This window comes from Lucilia sericata, unplaced genomic scaffold, assembly GCF_015586225.1.
Source record: "Lucilia sericata isolate MDLA Ls3-8-SP2 unplaced genomic scaffold, ASM1558622v1 Contig001151F_arrow, whole genome shotgun sequence".
Classification (NCBI taxonomy): Eukaryota; Metazoa; Arthropoda; class Insecta; order Diptera; family Calliphoridae; genus Lucilia; species Lucilia sericata.
In genome coordinates, this window is record NW_023995122.1 from 36,332 (window position 1) to 52,745 (window position 16,414).

Genomic DNA, 16,414 nt, shown 5'->3' on the forward strand with positions numbered 1-16,414 from the left:
TATTTTATTTTTGTGTATTTCCACTTTGCTGTCATTCATCTTTATTTGTGTTTTACTCACTTGCTAAAAGCGTATTTGTTGTAATCGTCGTCGTTATTGTTGTGTATTTCAATTTCTGTTCACAGTCGTCTGCTCGGTTCACTTTTGCTATCAATTGACTGTGGCCATACATTAGGATTTCAGTCATTTTTTGAGTTCCAAGCTGGAACGACGTGTAAAATAAGAAAAAAGGCACTCTGTTGCATATTTGGCACAGAAGAAGGAAAACGAAGAAATTTCAGTTTTTTTTTTTTTGGAAAACACGCGATTTAAACTTCACTTTAAGTAAAAGTGATTAGTGTGATTTTATTTAGTGTTGTATTCATTCGGCTCTGATCGTTTTCGTTTGTAAATTGTATTGTTATCGTTGTGGACCTCTTACAAGTCAAAAAATCACGAATATTGCAAAACGGGCTATGAATTTATTAGAGAAGAGGGCAACGACGCGTTATTAGATACAAAAAAAAAAAACAAGAAAAAAATCGCTTAAAACGTCAAAACGCACACCTTAAAATCAATGAACCTTTTTCATAATTTGTTCTTAATTAACAACATCTGCTGAAAGGATTATTATATTGATTTTCCACATAATTTTAAACAAATTTTAGTTAAAATTTTTAGTTAATTTGTAATCTTTTGTTTTACGTAAAAAGGTAAGTTTGTAATTACGAAAAAATTTAATTGAAAAATTTGTAAATAATTTAGTGGTTTCGTTTCGTGTTTTTTTTTTACAAAATTGAGGCCATTAAGTGTAGATTTTGTATACATAAGTATGTATAGTGTTTTTGTATTTTGTGTATTTAATTTTTTATTACTATTCATTTCTATCTTTTCCTGTGATCTGTCAGTTGTATGCGATTTTGTATGGCAGAGATGGAAAGTTTATTATTTATTGTCGATACATTTTATTAATATTGGAAATGGAAACTTAGCAGCAAGCAACGGAAGTAGTTGATGGAAAACGGACTTCATTTTTTAAATATTTTGGTGAAAGAATGTTAAACCATTTTTCAGGCTTTAAAATGAGAACTCATGAAACGTCCTAATCCAGTTGAATTATAAAGTAGGAAATATTTTTGCTAATTTTTGAGCTTTAAAGGTACTTTTTGGCTTATTTTTTGTTTAAATAATTTGGACCATTTTAAATTTCAGATCAGTTGAGATTTTTTTTTTTTTTTTTTGTAAAAATCATCCACAACTTCTTCCGTTTATGACCTATTGTGAAGTGGATTACACTTTGATGACCAATGTGTACCAAAACGAAATGACAATTTCTGAAATAAAGATATTAGATTTGTTTTAAAAATAATTTTTTTTTTGTTAATACCGCCATTAATCTTATAACGTTTATTTACAAAATTTATTTTATGATTGTCATATAAAAAATATCAAACTTCCATCCCTGTTTATATTTTAGTCGATCTGTTGTCTTGCTTCATTCTCTTTTGTTTGTATTTTGTGCGACGACGGTCAAGGTTAAACCTTAACAAGTTTAAAGTTCGGTTTATATTATTTTTTCATACAAAAAAAATGTATTTACTAAATCAAGTTTTTTTTTAAATAATGATTTGTAAAAATACCTATTTAAATTTATAAATACAAAAACTTTTACATACAAATGGCGCGTGTATAATGGCAAAATTAGACTTTTCAATTGTCAATTTTTGAAAACAGCAATCACTCAAATGTAACAGTAAAACGTTAGTTTTTCTCATTTAAAAATTGAAAAATCGAATCTCTCGCACTCTCTTACATTTTCCTCGAAAGCTGGAATAAGTTTGAGTTTAAAAAATTATTACAAAATATTTTATTCCATTAAAAACACTCTCTATGCTTGGTTCTGCTCTTTATTCCATTTCATTTAACTTATTTATGCATATTCTCTCAATTATAAAAAATTGTTTTAAATTTAATAAACTACAATGTATAAATAAGAATTAAATTGTTGTTTCTTTTTTTTATTGAAATTATATAATAAAACATTGGAGCTAATGGAATTTATTTAAAAATTTATATTTGTTTCTCCATTTATATTACGTACTTAATGCAAAATTCACCCTAAAAGAGCAACAACTTGTTGCGTTTATTTTTGTTTTCGCATTTTTGCAAACTGAAAAATATTGTGGATTTTTTTATAATTTAGTCTACTCATGCTTACACGTCTACAATAAACATTAGCTGGTGATAATAGACTAGACCGCCGCCTCCTTCTTCTTATTTAATAAACAAATTTCAACAATTATAAAATTTTTCATTTATAATATAAACTTTATATGCATCATCTCTCTAATATTTTGCTTTCATAACAACAGAGAAAATTATCTCGTAAATATACATACGTCTATATTTATTTGATTAAAATTGCTAACAATTTGATACATTGTACTATTTTAATTGTGCATCAAGTAAAAGCATCTAATACTGGTTAGGCGGCTGATATGTTTTTCTTTCAACTAAATATTGATCAAAAGAAATTATTCTTTATATCCCCGAACTTGGTCCCATAGTGCCAACAATAGTGTTTGAAAACTTTTTACCAAATTTTTTTTTTAATTTCTGATCAATAGAAAATATTTTGGACAAATTGTTAACCTCTTTATCCCCTCATCAGGAGCCAATCATCATGTCATCAGAAAGTCCAGTCTATCGGTTTTAAAATAAAGATTTTAGCTTTGTTATATTGTCTTCTTTTTTCAAGATCCTGCTATCAGTAATACAGTGGTATATGGGAACAATGATTTTGATATATTTCGAATTAATTCTTTTTATCAGATTGACTTATTTAGAATATAATAATCTGAATATTATTTGAAAATATGTATTTTTATCAAAATTTTAGTATATGCATCAATATCTTCATCCGATATAGAATATTGAATGTTTTTGGACAGTGGATTGAAAAAATTTCCTCATTTTCAGTACAAAAATACTTCCGATCAGTGAATGGTAAATATGATGGGAAATATACATATGTAGCATTTCCCCTGGTACTATTCTGAAGGTTCTATCATTACCCACAAATGTAACAAAATTTTTAAAAGATCTCAGAATATATGTATATTTAAATTACAATGATATTTCGGAGTGACAAAAGCAATATATCGGTATAGATATCTGAGCATTATGTAGAAATGATTATAGAACTGAAACCAGTCTCCCCCCCAAATCACAAATCGAATCAGATTTTATCCTCTATGTCTATGTATTTACGTAATTTGTTAGGTGTCAATGTCACAAAAAGCTAAATTACATATTTTGCATTTCTAATTTTTAATTACATTCAAAACAAAGTTCATAATACATACCACTAACTAATTTATAAGTATTAATTTCTTTTGTGTGCCATTTTAATTACAATAATTAAATTAAATTGCAATATTTGTATGAATATACAAATATTAAGTGTTAGTTTTGTGTAAAAAAATAAAAATCGCATGCAGGCAAAAACGGAAAACTATATATAATTAATAAAACGCATTAGTATTATACAAACAAGAAAATTAAATAATAACAGAAATAAACTACTGTTGTTTTTAGCGAATTTTTGGTGTAATGAAAGTTTAGTGCCCTTATCATTAAAACAAAAATAAAATAAAATTGTTTATATAGAAAAAAGCACTTAGCAAATGAGAAAAAATTATTTATAAAAAAAACTATTAAATAAATAGTTACAAATAGATAGTAATTATTAATAATATGTATATTTGTCCCTTAACATGTTATCATTATTTATAATTTAGCTTATCTAATAGATTTTTTTAACAAACCATGTATATTTATTATACGCTATTGAAAATTCAATATTATGGTAGGTCAAGTACGACTTAATAATACCATACAGTTGGCAATAACTTAAGTTATTGATTTATATGTTAATTTTGAACAATTTTATTGATTTATTGACAGATACAAAAACTAATTTTTCCTACTTTAACAAATATTAAATAAGTTATATTGTTGTAACGCCGTCTAACGTGTTATAGGTGCAGCATCCTGAGTATCTGCAACAGTTTTCTTTGGTCTTGAATGAATATCAATTTTTGGGTTTCGAAATATCTAATATTTCTTATACTCGGGAATAGTGAAATACTTTATAGATTATAATGCATTATTATCGAATTTAAATTCGAAAATTCGAAATTAAATTCGAAAAATTTTTAATACTTTTGGTAGTAATTTGTTAAATATTCTGCTAATAATATAATTACAACGGATTCTCGATAAAATCCAAACAAAATCATCTTATTTCCCGGTAATTTATACCCAAGAGTTGCTGTGAACGAAACCCTAATTTTATTAGAAAAGAGAAAATAACAACAAATGCAAACAATGTAAACAACAAAATAGCAATTTTAAATTTGTTTTGTTGCAAAAAAAAAATCGAGGTTATTTCAAAACAATGCTTATTATAACAGACTTTGAGATTTATTAGATAATTTTCAATAAAAAAATAACATGAGTTTTATATTTCTATATTAATAATAGTTCCGGAAAATAAAGAAGATTATTCGAAAACAAAAATGTTTTTCTAAACAAATTCAAACTCTGATTACAGAATTCTGTAAAAAGTGAAATGATTTGATTAAAACGATTATATGATAAAACCTGAATAGATAGATAACATTGAAACATATTAAATAATCAAATACAGAAAACCTGTTAAACGCTTATTACGACTCGGGTAATATCAGATATGGAAAAACTTGTTAAATACAAACTATGAATACATAATGTTTAAAGAAATATAGATTATATAGAGATAATAGAATATAAGTATCACCCTTAGCAATTATCTAAAATTGCCTTTTAATGATTAGGAATTCAAGAACAATTACTTACATATGGTTAATATAACATTTTAATTACTTACAAAATTACATATCGTAAATATAATTAAAAAAGGGGAACAGATCTAATAATAGAACAAATCCTTCAACTTGTTCTTTAATGATAAAGTGAATTGTTCAAGTTCCTAGCCTTCATATATAGAGGAATTATCACTTTATTACAAAGTCATATTATAGATCTACTCCTTTGCAATTAATCAAAACTGCAGGGTTTTTTAAACAAATCACAATTTTATAGCTTAACAAAATTAGTGCCAAAATTTAATTTAAAGCTTGCAAAATTTCTATTAAATAATATTTGCTTCCCATAATTTGTTTTTTTCTGTTTCTATGCTTAATAACAAATTTTATTAATTTAATAATTTAAATTCTGTATTAGTATCATTATAAACAAAACAATAATAAAATTTAATGTCATATAACAAGATAATGTTAATAGCATTTGATTAAAAGTTTATTTTTAATAACATATTATTTGCAATTTACTTTTTTTGTTTAATTTATTCTTATGCATTTCCTTTTAGCTGCTAATCTAAAATTTAATAAAATTTGCAATATAAAGGTATAATTATTGTAGACTTTATTCCAAATACTTGAGATTTTCTAACTACAATTAATAAAATTATACAAATTTGAAAAATGTCGTCTGAACAAACGAATGATTATAAAAAGAAATGCATAATAATTTTAAAATTGTCGAATTTTTTAGTGAACTGAAGAAAAAAATATAATTTTAGACTCGTCGAAAGAGTATACAAATTTCTATTGCAAAACTTTTTTCAACGTATTTTATATACAACTAGCGGTGCCCGGTCCACTAGCTTTGAAAATTTGTCCTATCAGTTGCCTTAGATTCTTAGATGATAGATAGATAGATAGATAGATAGATAGATAGATAGATAGATAGATAGATAGATAGATAGATAGATAGATAGATAGATAGATAGATAGATAGATAGATAGATAGATAGATAGATAGATAGATAGATAGATAGATAGATAGATAGATAGATAGATAGATAGATAGATAGATAGATAGATAGATAGATAGATAGATAGATAGATAGATAGATGATAGATAGATAGATAGATAGATAGATAGATAGATAGATAGATAGATAGATAGATAGATAAATAAATAGATAGATAGATAGATAGATAGATAGATAGATAGATAGATAGATAGATAGATAGATAGATAGATATATAGCAAAACCTTAATTCTTAATTTTTCAAAAAGAAAAATCTCCTAGAATTTATTGAAAAAATATATCCTACGAAAAACTTGACATTATGTATATTAATAATCTATACCTTTTCATATATCGATTTTAATATAAACATCACAGTGATTTTCAAAAGAATGTCTTTTATGAGGACTTGGGTTAATTATGGTTCGAAAGTTTCAGAATGCTAGAAAATAATTATATATCAGCTCCCTAGCTACAGGTGGACATGGCTAGATCATTTTAGAATCCAATCAATAGTTTCTGGATATAAAGATTAATTTACACAATACGCTGAAAAAACTTTTCTGTCGATGCTCACAAATATATCTAAAGATTATACGAAAAACTCTTCGAAAATAATTTTTCAAAAACAAAATATTAGCAATTTTTTTCAAATATATGTTTCACTGAGCCTCTTTTCAAAATAATTCATTGAGCCTCTTCAAGTCCGACATGTATTCAAAAGTGTTAAAAATCATGAAACTTTTTAATAATTTTTGCAAAATTCGAACTTTGCTTTAAAAAAACAAACTATTCAGAGAAAATATATTATATATGATCACTGATCAGAATGGACTGATGGAAATGTTAGATCTAAATTCTTGTGTATGAGTATTACAAAGAACAGTTTATTTCATTTAATTTTAAATGTTTTTTCAAAGAGTGTTTCTTATCAATATTTATATGATTGGCTAGACATTTTTGTATGTGTCAGTATTTTTGATTTATTTAGTATAAGCAGAGGATTGTAATCAAATTTTAAAAACAAAAAGCTAAAAAAATTCAATAAAATAAAATTAGCTTATCAAGAAAACATAAGTTTAACCTGTTTAAAAAGACTTTCCTAATTAATTATTAAAATCAAGTTCAAGGTACATTTTCTTTATAAAATTCATTAAAAAAATTCCTTTACATTACAAAAATTAACTAATTTCCATGATACACTTTCTTTTAAGCAATATTTTTTGGGATCATTGATTTATTGAAATTGAAAAAATGGTTTAATCTGCTTAACAACACTGAAAATTGACAACATTGTATCTTTAAAGGAGAGAACATCTTGGTCAACCAGATGTATATAATTTGTGTTACTTTTTGAAATCTATATAATAGCGTCACTTCCTCATACAACAAGTGTCTGTACGATTTTAATGTTGTCTCTCAAATCCAAAAATACTCTTCAATTAATAAAACGTTAGATCAACGCTTTTTTTTCTATTTTATTTCTTTTTCTGTTTGTAATTTGCAAAATGTCATGGTATTAGACAAAAAAAGTTCTACACGAAAATGAGGACTTATGAATGCAAAATAAAGCTGACGTGGCATTATTAATGCGTACGACAGACTAACGATCGGTTGTACGTAGAACAAGTCCACATGATTTCAACTTGACGCACCTAGTATACGATTCCTATATAAACATTAAAAATATATACTTATACAAGAACACCACCTATACATGTAAATGTTATAGAACAGTAGAGACAGGCAAATATATAAAAAGAAAGAAAATAAATTACAATATTCGGAATACAAAATCCAATTGAAATTAACATTTCTGCAAAAAATTTACATTCCTGTAGTCGTAGGCTATGATGATAGTTTTCCAGTGTATTTGAATTTGAAATGTTAACAAGTTTCTAACAATACTTTCTTTTTGTCTTACAGTTCAAATCCCTTTAAAACTCACAAACACACAAAAATTAGTTAAAATGTCCAGTGAGAAGGTAGAAGAAATTGTTACTGGTGATGAACCCTTCTTGGGTACACTAGATATAGCACTATTAGTAGTATTGATAGCGGGTGCTGCCTGGTATTTCATGCGTAGTCGCAAGAAGGAAGAAGAACCCATACGTTCCTACTCCATACAGTAAGTATTTTTTACAATTAAAAAAAAATTAATGAATCCTAATGTTTTTTTATTTTTTCTTTTTTAAAGACCTACCACCGTAAGCACTACCACAAGTGCAGATAATTCTTTTATTAAAAAATTAAAAGCCTCTGGTCGTAGTCTAGTCGTATTTTATGGCTCACAAACTGGTACAGCTGAAGAATTTGCTGGCCGTTTGGCTAAAGAAGGTATACGCTATCGTATGAAGGGTATGGTAGCTGATCCTGAAGAATGTGATATGGTAAGTTTTGTTATAAAGAAAACAAATTTCGCTTATAATTAAGTTTTAATTTATAACTTTATTTTCTTATTGCAGGAAGAATTACTTCAATTGAAAGATATTTCCAATTCATTGGCTGTGTTTTGTTTAGCCACCTATGGTGAGGGTGATCCCACCGATAATGCTATGGAATTTTATGAATGGATTACAAACGGTGATGCCGATTTAACTGGTCTCAATTATGCTGTAAGTATTACATATTTTTTGTTCCGACTTTTATAGACATTTCTACAAGTAATGTCAGAATTTCTTTAAAAATCTAATGTATAGCATAGAAAGTAATATTTTTAATGAATATTATATATTTCGACAAGAAAAATTCAATTCAGCTAAGCTGATTTATTAATATTTGTATAAATTAACTAATTTTCACTATTCAGCTATTTAAATGTTAATTCAGCTGAATTTTCGGCTAAATGTTCCTAAAAAGGTATAAAAATAAACAGATTTTTCTTTTCTAAATGGTTATTTTAAAATAGAAAAACGAATTCTTATAAGAAAAAGTACAAAGGTTTACTTTGGTTTCCTATAAAATACAAATAAATTATTGTAAAATATTTAAGTTTTTACTATAATCTCAATCTAATCTAATCTTTACATAAAAAGTTATTCAAAAATTATTTTCAAAGTTTTAAATAATAACAAATGTTCATCATAAAAATATTCAGCTGTCATTTCGTCATATTGACACAAAGCTGTTAAAGATGTATGCGAGACCTTTGAGCTTTTGAAGTTCAACAGGCAGTAAAATTTTTTCAATTGTACTTACAATACCAACAAGATTTGTCTTTATTTGAAAGAACAATATCCAAAGTGTTAAATTATTAAAACAAAAATATTCAACTGTTTGTAATTTGTAATTTTGACACAAAAATATTTCAGATGTCAATGATATCTTTGAACTTTTCACGTTTAACCGAGAGTAAATTTACTTAAATTCAAGATATGATTAAAGGTAGAGGTTACACTTATTTAAATGTAAAATTAACACAAATTTGAGCAAAAGTTAGAAAGTTTAAATGTCAAATGGAGACGATACGGAAAAAACCTAAACTAATTTCTTTAAGTAGCTTATTTCTATATTATTGTTTACTTTATTACAGTTTAAATGACTTTCATTATGACAGCATTTTGCAATATTTACACACAACACGTGGGGCAAATTTAATGAGACCTTTGAACACGATTTATTTTTTGCAATATTAAAACAATATTAAAACTCATAATAAGTTTTTACTTGTAAATGATTGAATTCATTAATGATGGAATGAAATACATACATATGTATGTAATTTGTTTGAGTTTAAGATACTCAAAACAATATTAAATTAAATTTGACAGACGTACGTACGGTCTTTATAAGGAAGTATTTAAAATACATATGTATTAATTTCATGTGTTAATTTTCAGATAAACTAATTTCATTAATTAACCCCCTGGAGGGTAAAAAAAAGTTTTCAGTCTATTTTTAATCTAATCTTTGATGGTTAATTGAATGATTTAATCCATAATTCTTTATACAAGTAATTATCAATACAAATGACTGAAAAGTAGAAATAAATTTGACTACAATTTTGTAAAGTAAAAAATAAATTCTTTCAAAGTTTTCCTTATCATTATGACGTTCACAAAAATTGTGCTAATTGGTCAAAGTGCAGTATTTATTCAAACGTATGTTGTTTTTTTAAGAATAGGTCGTCGTTCTATAATATTAAAAAATAAACTATATGAAACTAGTTTAATGAAATATAAAACTTAGCATGACATTCATATGTATGTAGCAAATGATAAGATTTCTTTTTAATTCATTTAATTTTTTATAGTTTCAACCTATATAAATGATAACCAATGTCTAATGTTAATTTTTTTTTAAGTTTATTTCTATAAATTTTAAGCACACGTCAAACTAGGTGATCACAAAGTCTACACAAAATACATTTAATAACATTATACATTAAACCCCTAGAATATAGCAATTATAATCGGGAAATATAGAAAGAAAAGAAAAAATAATTAAATGACGATATGAAATTGTTTAAGTAGTTGTTATTAAAAACAAAATTATACCTCTACAGGTAAATAAAGTACAAAACAATACACTTTATTTAATATAAAAACAAAATATAATGATGAAAGCATTGTATAAATTTAAGTAACCAAATGTCAAGCAATAATATTTTATTAATACTTATTCGAAAACTTGCCATTTATTGAGTTCTCTTCACAATTATATAGTTTCCTAAATAATGAATATTGATAGAGACCATGAATGTGGAATTTCGAAATATTTTAAACTTTTAAATACTTTTAAATGAAATATTTTTGCAATTTAATTTACAATTTAAAATATGTGAACATACGTTTTAAGTAGTTCTAATTTTGGGTCATACAAGTGGTTTACATTTTAATTTGTTCAGTCTTTCGTGTTTTAGTCACGTACGCCGAAATTGAAAGTAATGAACTTTATTAAGGAAAATAAAAATTATAAAAACACTACATGACACATTTAATTTAAATTAGGTGCAACGGCTTTGTTAAAACAAACTATTTAAAAAGAAATTTGTCAACGGTCAAAGGTTCGAAAGTGTAATTCTATTTTCAAAGTCAAACTTAATTTGTTTCTATAATATTTACTAAAAACATTCATTAAGAATTTTATAGAAATTTTTAAAAACAGTTTTCAGATTGTACGCAATATGGGTTTATTTAAAATCAAAATTGACCTAAAATTATATTTTGATAACTCCTTATAGTTTAGAGAGACAAATTCAAAATTTGTTAAGCAGATCTTAAAATTTTCTTATTTATAAGTTCAACTAATAAACTAACTAGCTAATTAATACATAATTTCGAAATAGGTATTAAACATAACATTAACATTAGAGGTAAATACATATATTTTCATGAGCACCAAATTTCAGACTATTTGGCTACGATAACTATTGTAAAATTTAGTTATAAATTTGTAGCACTTTTCATTCTTTTAAATCACTGAATTTTTGGACAAGTTTAATATAAACTAAATTCAATTACCATCGTCACTAATAAGTCCCTTAAAATTATACCCTGTTCTAACTAACCTAAAATTCTAACTGAATCTCATAAAATATAAGATACTTAATGTTCAAGCTTTTTAATAAAAACATAAGTGTTCAACTTATACATTTATACATATGTATGTATGTATATGATATCAAAATCTCAACATAAATCATTAAGAATAAACAAAATAAACTAGTAATGAAAAATTTACCATTTCATGGTTAAAAAGCTAATAAACTTGAAATCTAACACTGTCATAATGAAATTTCATTATGAAAACGTCTAGTCATAATGATTAGTAAACTTAAACAAAAAAAGAATCATACAGATAACGGTCAAATGGGTAAAATAAATAAAAACAAAACAAATTTGACAACTGTAAATAAAATAGCAACAACTTAACATATACTACCAACTAAATACAACTCTGTCAAAGTTAACACAAGCAGCAAAATTAACAGAGATGTTAAACATCAAAAAAGACGGGGCTGTTCTTTTTAACAACAACGTGCTGTTCACATACTATCTTAATGCAATAGTATCAATAATTAAATAAAATGTACAAATTGCATAAACTAATCTGAATAAAAAATTCTAAATTTGTTATTTAATATAAAACAATTAAATAAACGTGTACAAAATTATTAAAACCAAACTATTGAAATATGTTAATTATTGCGTAATATTTGCACTAGAAAATAAAAACAAAATGTTAACTCGCTTAATTTCCCTTAAAAAGGGTTCTAAATTAATGATGATTCAAAGATCATCATCAACAACAACATCTTCATCAACTTCTACATCAATATTAATGAAATATTGTAATAATAAAATTAATAATAACAAATCTGTGATATGGAGCAGACACCAGGCTGTGGCGGCTGTATTATTAGATAATTTGTGTAATAATAATCTAATATTTGAATTAAAGCAACGGGTATGAAGTACCCTAAATAAAATAAAAAAATTAGCTTTTGGGAGGTTAACTGACCTTGACTATTAATTTTTTCATTGACCAAGTTGTAAAAATAAAATTTATCTATTGGATTTTGTTCCCGGAAGTTTAATAATTTTTTTTTTTTCATTTCTTCTAGGTATTTGGTTTGGGTAATAAAACTTATGAACATTACAACAAAGTTGCCATATATGTAGACAAACGTTTAGAGGAATTGGGAGCCACTAGAGTATTTGAATTGGGTTTGGGTGATGATGATGCCAAGTAAGTAAAATTGTCTTTAATAATCATAGATAAACAATTAAAATTACTTTATAATAATATCAGCATTGAAGATGACTTTATTACTTGGAAGGATCGCTTCTGGCCTACCGTCTGTGACTTCTTCGGCATTGAAGGTGGTGGCGAGGAAGTGCTCATCCGTCAATTCCGTTTATTGGAGCAACCTGATGTACAACCCGATCGCATTTACACCGGTGAAATTGCCCGTTTACACTCTATGCAAAATCAACGACCTCCCTTCGATGCCAAAAATCCCTTCCTTGCCCCTGTCACTGTTAATCGTGAATTGCATCATGGTGGTGGTCGTTCTTGTATGCATATCGAATTGAATATTGAAGGTTCTAAAATGCGTTATGATGCTGGTGATCATGTGGCCATGTACCCTATTAATGACAAAGATTTAGTCGATAGATTAGGCAAATTGTGTCAAGCTGATTTGGATACTGTTTTCTCTTTGATTAACACCGATACGGATAGTAGCAAAAAACATCCCTTCCCCTGTCCCACCACTTATCGTACCGCCTTGACTCATTATTTGGAAATAACTGCCATACCTAGGACACATATTCTCAAAGAATTGGCTGAATATTGTACAGAGGAATCGGATAAAGAATTTTTACGCAATATGGCTTCTATTACCCCGGAGGGCAAGGAAAAATATCAAAGTTGGATTCAAGATTCTTGCAGAAATATTGTACATATTTTAGAGGATATTAAATCCTGCCGACCACCAATTGATCATGTTTGTGAATTGTTGCCACGTTTGCAGCCTCGTTACTATTCGATTTCATCATCTTCTAAGGTGAGTTTTTTTAAAAGGATTTTATGTTGAATTATGTATTGATATTTTAAGGTTTCAATATAGGCCGGTGACTGTTTTACCTAACTTTTGTAATGCATAATTTAGATTTCAAATCTTTCCAATTTATTTACATAGGTGTTAAATAATAATTTTTTTTTTTAAGTTTAGTGCCTATCTACTATCGTCTTTGAAAATAAATTCTTGAAAAAGTAGGAGAAGACTTACCTTTCGCTTTCCTGCTTTACTCTAAGATGCTATCTCCGCAATCCTTTTTATAAGATGCATTTCAGTACTCCAAGACATTTCCAACGTATGATTACAAACAGTTAAATGGATATAGACAGTTCAGTTCTAGTTGAGTTCTAGTTGAGTTCTAGTTCAGTTCTAGTCCAGTTCTAGTTCAGTTCTAGTTCAGTTCTAGTTCAGTTCTAGTTCAGTTCTACTTCAGTTCTACTTCAGTTCTAGTTCAGTTCTAGTTCAGTTCTAGTTCAGTTCTAGTTCAGTTCTAGTTCAGTTCTAGTTCAGTTCTAGTTCAGTTCTAGTTCAGTTCTAGTTCAGTTCTAGTTCAGTTCTTGTTCAGTTCTAGTTCAGTTCTAGTTCAGTTCTAGTTCAGTTCTAGTTCAGTTCTAGTTCAGTTCTAGTTCAGTTTAAGTTCAGTTCTATTTCAGTTCTAGTTCAGTTCTAGTTCATTTCTAGTTCAGTTCTAGTTCAGTTCTAGTTCATTTCTAGTTCAGTTCTAGTTCAGTTCTAGTTCAGTTCTAGTTCTGTCCTAGTTAATTTCTAATTCATGCTTACAGCATTTTTCTTTAAAGGACAAAACCAAGATAGACATTTTCACTTTTTTCTCAACACAACATTATGCTTTTTTATACACACATACTACTTGTGCATTTTTGTTGCATTCACTTTATTTTAGATTTTTATCAACTTTTTTCTTATTTGCAAGAACTTTTTAACACAAAATAGCCTTTAAAGGCTCTATTACATTTATGAGACTCCAACAAGTGGGTACTCCATGCACACAAAAACACACTCGATACGACCCGACAAACAAAATGCCAAATTTAATTTTATATTTTTTACTTTTTATAAACTTTTTTCTTATTTGCAATAACTTTTTAGCACAAATTAGCCTTTAAAGACTCCATTAATTTATGAGACTCCGACAAGTGGGTACTCCATGCACACAAATACACACACGATACGACCCGACAAACAAAACGTTGAATTTACTTATAGCGAAGAATATTTTATATAAAAACGCTTTTCGCCATATAATAAAACTATTATTAACTATTTAAAATAACTTTTTTCCAATTTTAAAGCTTTAAAACTTATTTAACAAATATTTTCTTAACAAACGAAACGAATAAAACGAAAAACAGAGAGAAACTGATCTGCTGTGCAGCTTTTTTGCTAAGAAGAATAAGAGAAAGGAAAATGAACGTCAAAATGGCGGTTACATTTAAGAGAATGACAAAATTAGTGCTGGTAAATTAACGATAATTAATAAATAGTTTACTATCGAAATAAGTAGCGATAGGCTAAAGGAAAAGGAAATTAAATCCAAAATAATGACAAATTTTAAATTAGGAAAAGGAAATGTCTTACGATGATTTTAAATAAATTCAAAGCTCTTTTTTAAGAAAGAAATTGAGAACGATTTTTATTAAATTTTTTTCTTCAATCTTTCAGCTCTATCCAACAAATGTTCATATTACGGCTGTTTTGGTGCAATATAAAACACCCACTGGTCGTATTAACAAAGGTGTAGCCACCACCTTCTTGAAAGAGAAACAACCCTCTGACGGTGATGTTAAAGTGCCTATTTTCATACGTAAATCACAATTCCGTTTGCCTACAAAACCGGAAACTCCTATTATTATGGTGGGTCCTGGCACCGGTTTGGCTCCCTTCAGAGGTTTCATACAGGAACGTCAATACTTGCGTGACGAAGGCAAAGTTGTTGGTGATACTATACTCTATTTTGGCTGCAGAAAGAAGAGCGAAGATTTTATTTACAAAGAAGAATTGGAGGAATATGTTGAAAAGGGTACCTTGACTTTGAAGACCGCCTTCTCACGTGATCAGGAAAAGAAGATCTATGTCACACATCTTATTGAAGAGGATGCCGATTTGTTATGGAAGGTTATAGGTGAAAATAAGGGTCATTTCTATATTTGCGGGTAAGTTTGCAAATTTTACCTCAAAATTTTAACATTAAAATAATTTATATTCTTAATTCTTTTCAGTGATGCTAAAAACATGGCTGTTGATGTTAGAAATATATTAGTTAAAATTTTATCAACCAAAGGTAATATGAGCGAAGCTGATGCTGTGCAATATCTTAAGAAAATGGAAGCACAAAAACGTTATTCGGCCGATGTCTGGAGCTAAATGTTGAAATTGTCATCTGTTCATATTGTTTTAAGTCATTTATTTCGAAGGCTTTAAGCCTTGCAGTAGAATCTTGTATCATGTGTTGACTTGGCTCCTGCAATACCATAAGATGACACACAGCATTCCTAATAGTACAAGGAGCCATTAATAAAAAGCCTGTTACATGGCTTATTTCATACAAATTCTACTTTTATGACTAGACGACTTCCATTTTGTATGTGTGTGCTTTTATTTAACAATTTAAAACTATTAAAACAATTTTTTTAATTTTTTTATTTTAATTTAAATTTAAGTGTATATTTTTATTGTAAAATAAGAAATGATAAAAACAAAGCTCTTCCGGTTTGGGAATATTTTCCTCTTTTTTAGAAATGACCATAATTAAATTAAACACAATTTATTTAAATGAATTATAAGATTTTTTGCTTTAAATTTGAATTTTGAACAAGTTTATGAAACTAATACTATTTTTATAATGCAATGTTTATATAAAGATAAATAAAAAGAAGAAGACAATAAATAAATAAATTTATATATTTTTATAAAAATACATATAAACAAAAAAAGCTTTTTATTAGATTTTAGTTGTGTTTTGTTGCTAAAGTTCAAAGGCAATTTCATATAAATTTAAAATTTATAAACGTTAG

At 26.9% G+C, this 16,414-nt stretch overlaps 1 protein-coding gene across 2 annotated transcripts; it reads left to right on the forward strand.

The window, feature by feature from the left end:
• The first annotated feature begins 186 nt into the window (after window positions 1-186).
• On the forward strand, window positions 187-16,199 carry LOC119610308 (NADPH--cytochrome P450 reductase). 2 transcript variants are annotated; one of them, XM_037965462.1, is made up of 8 exons: window positions 187-692; window positions 7,784-7,985; window positions 8,055-8,247; window positions 8,323-8,472; window positions 12,423-12,547; window positions 12,611-13,367; window positions 15,063-15,553; window positions 15,620-16,199. In XM_037965462.1, the coding sequence occupies exons 2-8, from the start codon at window positions 7,828-7,830 to the stop codon at window positions 15,762-15,764; spliced, it is 2,019 nt and encodes a 672-aa protein (XP_037821390.1). In that variant the 5' UTR covers window positions 187-692; window positions 7,784-7,827; the 3' UTR covers window positions 15,765-16,199. The 2 variants fall into 2 exon arrangements, with proteins under 2 accessions (XP_037821390.1, XP_037821391.1); XM_037965463.1 differs by lacking the exons at window positions 187-692; window positions 7,784-7,985; window positions 8,055-8,247; window positions 8,323-8,472 and adding an exon at window positions 11,766-12,265.
• The last annotated feature ends 215 nt before the right edge of the window (window positions 16,200-16,414 follow it).

Excerpts from the sequence above, each read along its gene's own strand:
- LOC119610308 (XM_037965462.1), top strand. The coding sequence starts at position 7,828 with ATGTCCAGTGAGAAGGTAGAAGAAATTGTTACTGGTGATGAACCCTTC. Across the intron at positions 8,248-8,322 it reads ATCCTGAAGAATGTGATATG|GAAGAATTACTTCAATTGAA; the intron begins GTAAGTTTTGTT and ends TTCTTATTGCAG. Across the intron at positions 12,548-12,610 it reads TTGGGTGATGATGATGCCAA|CATTGAAGATGACTTTATTA; the intron begins GTAAGTAAAATT and ends TAATAATATCAG.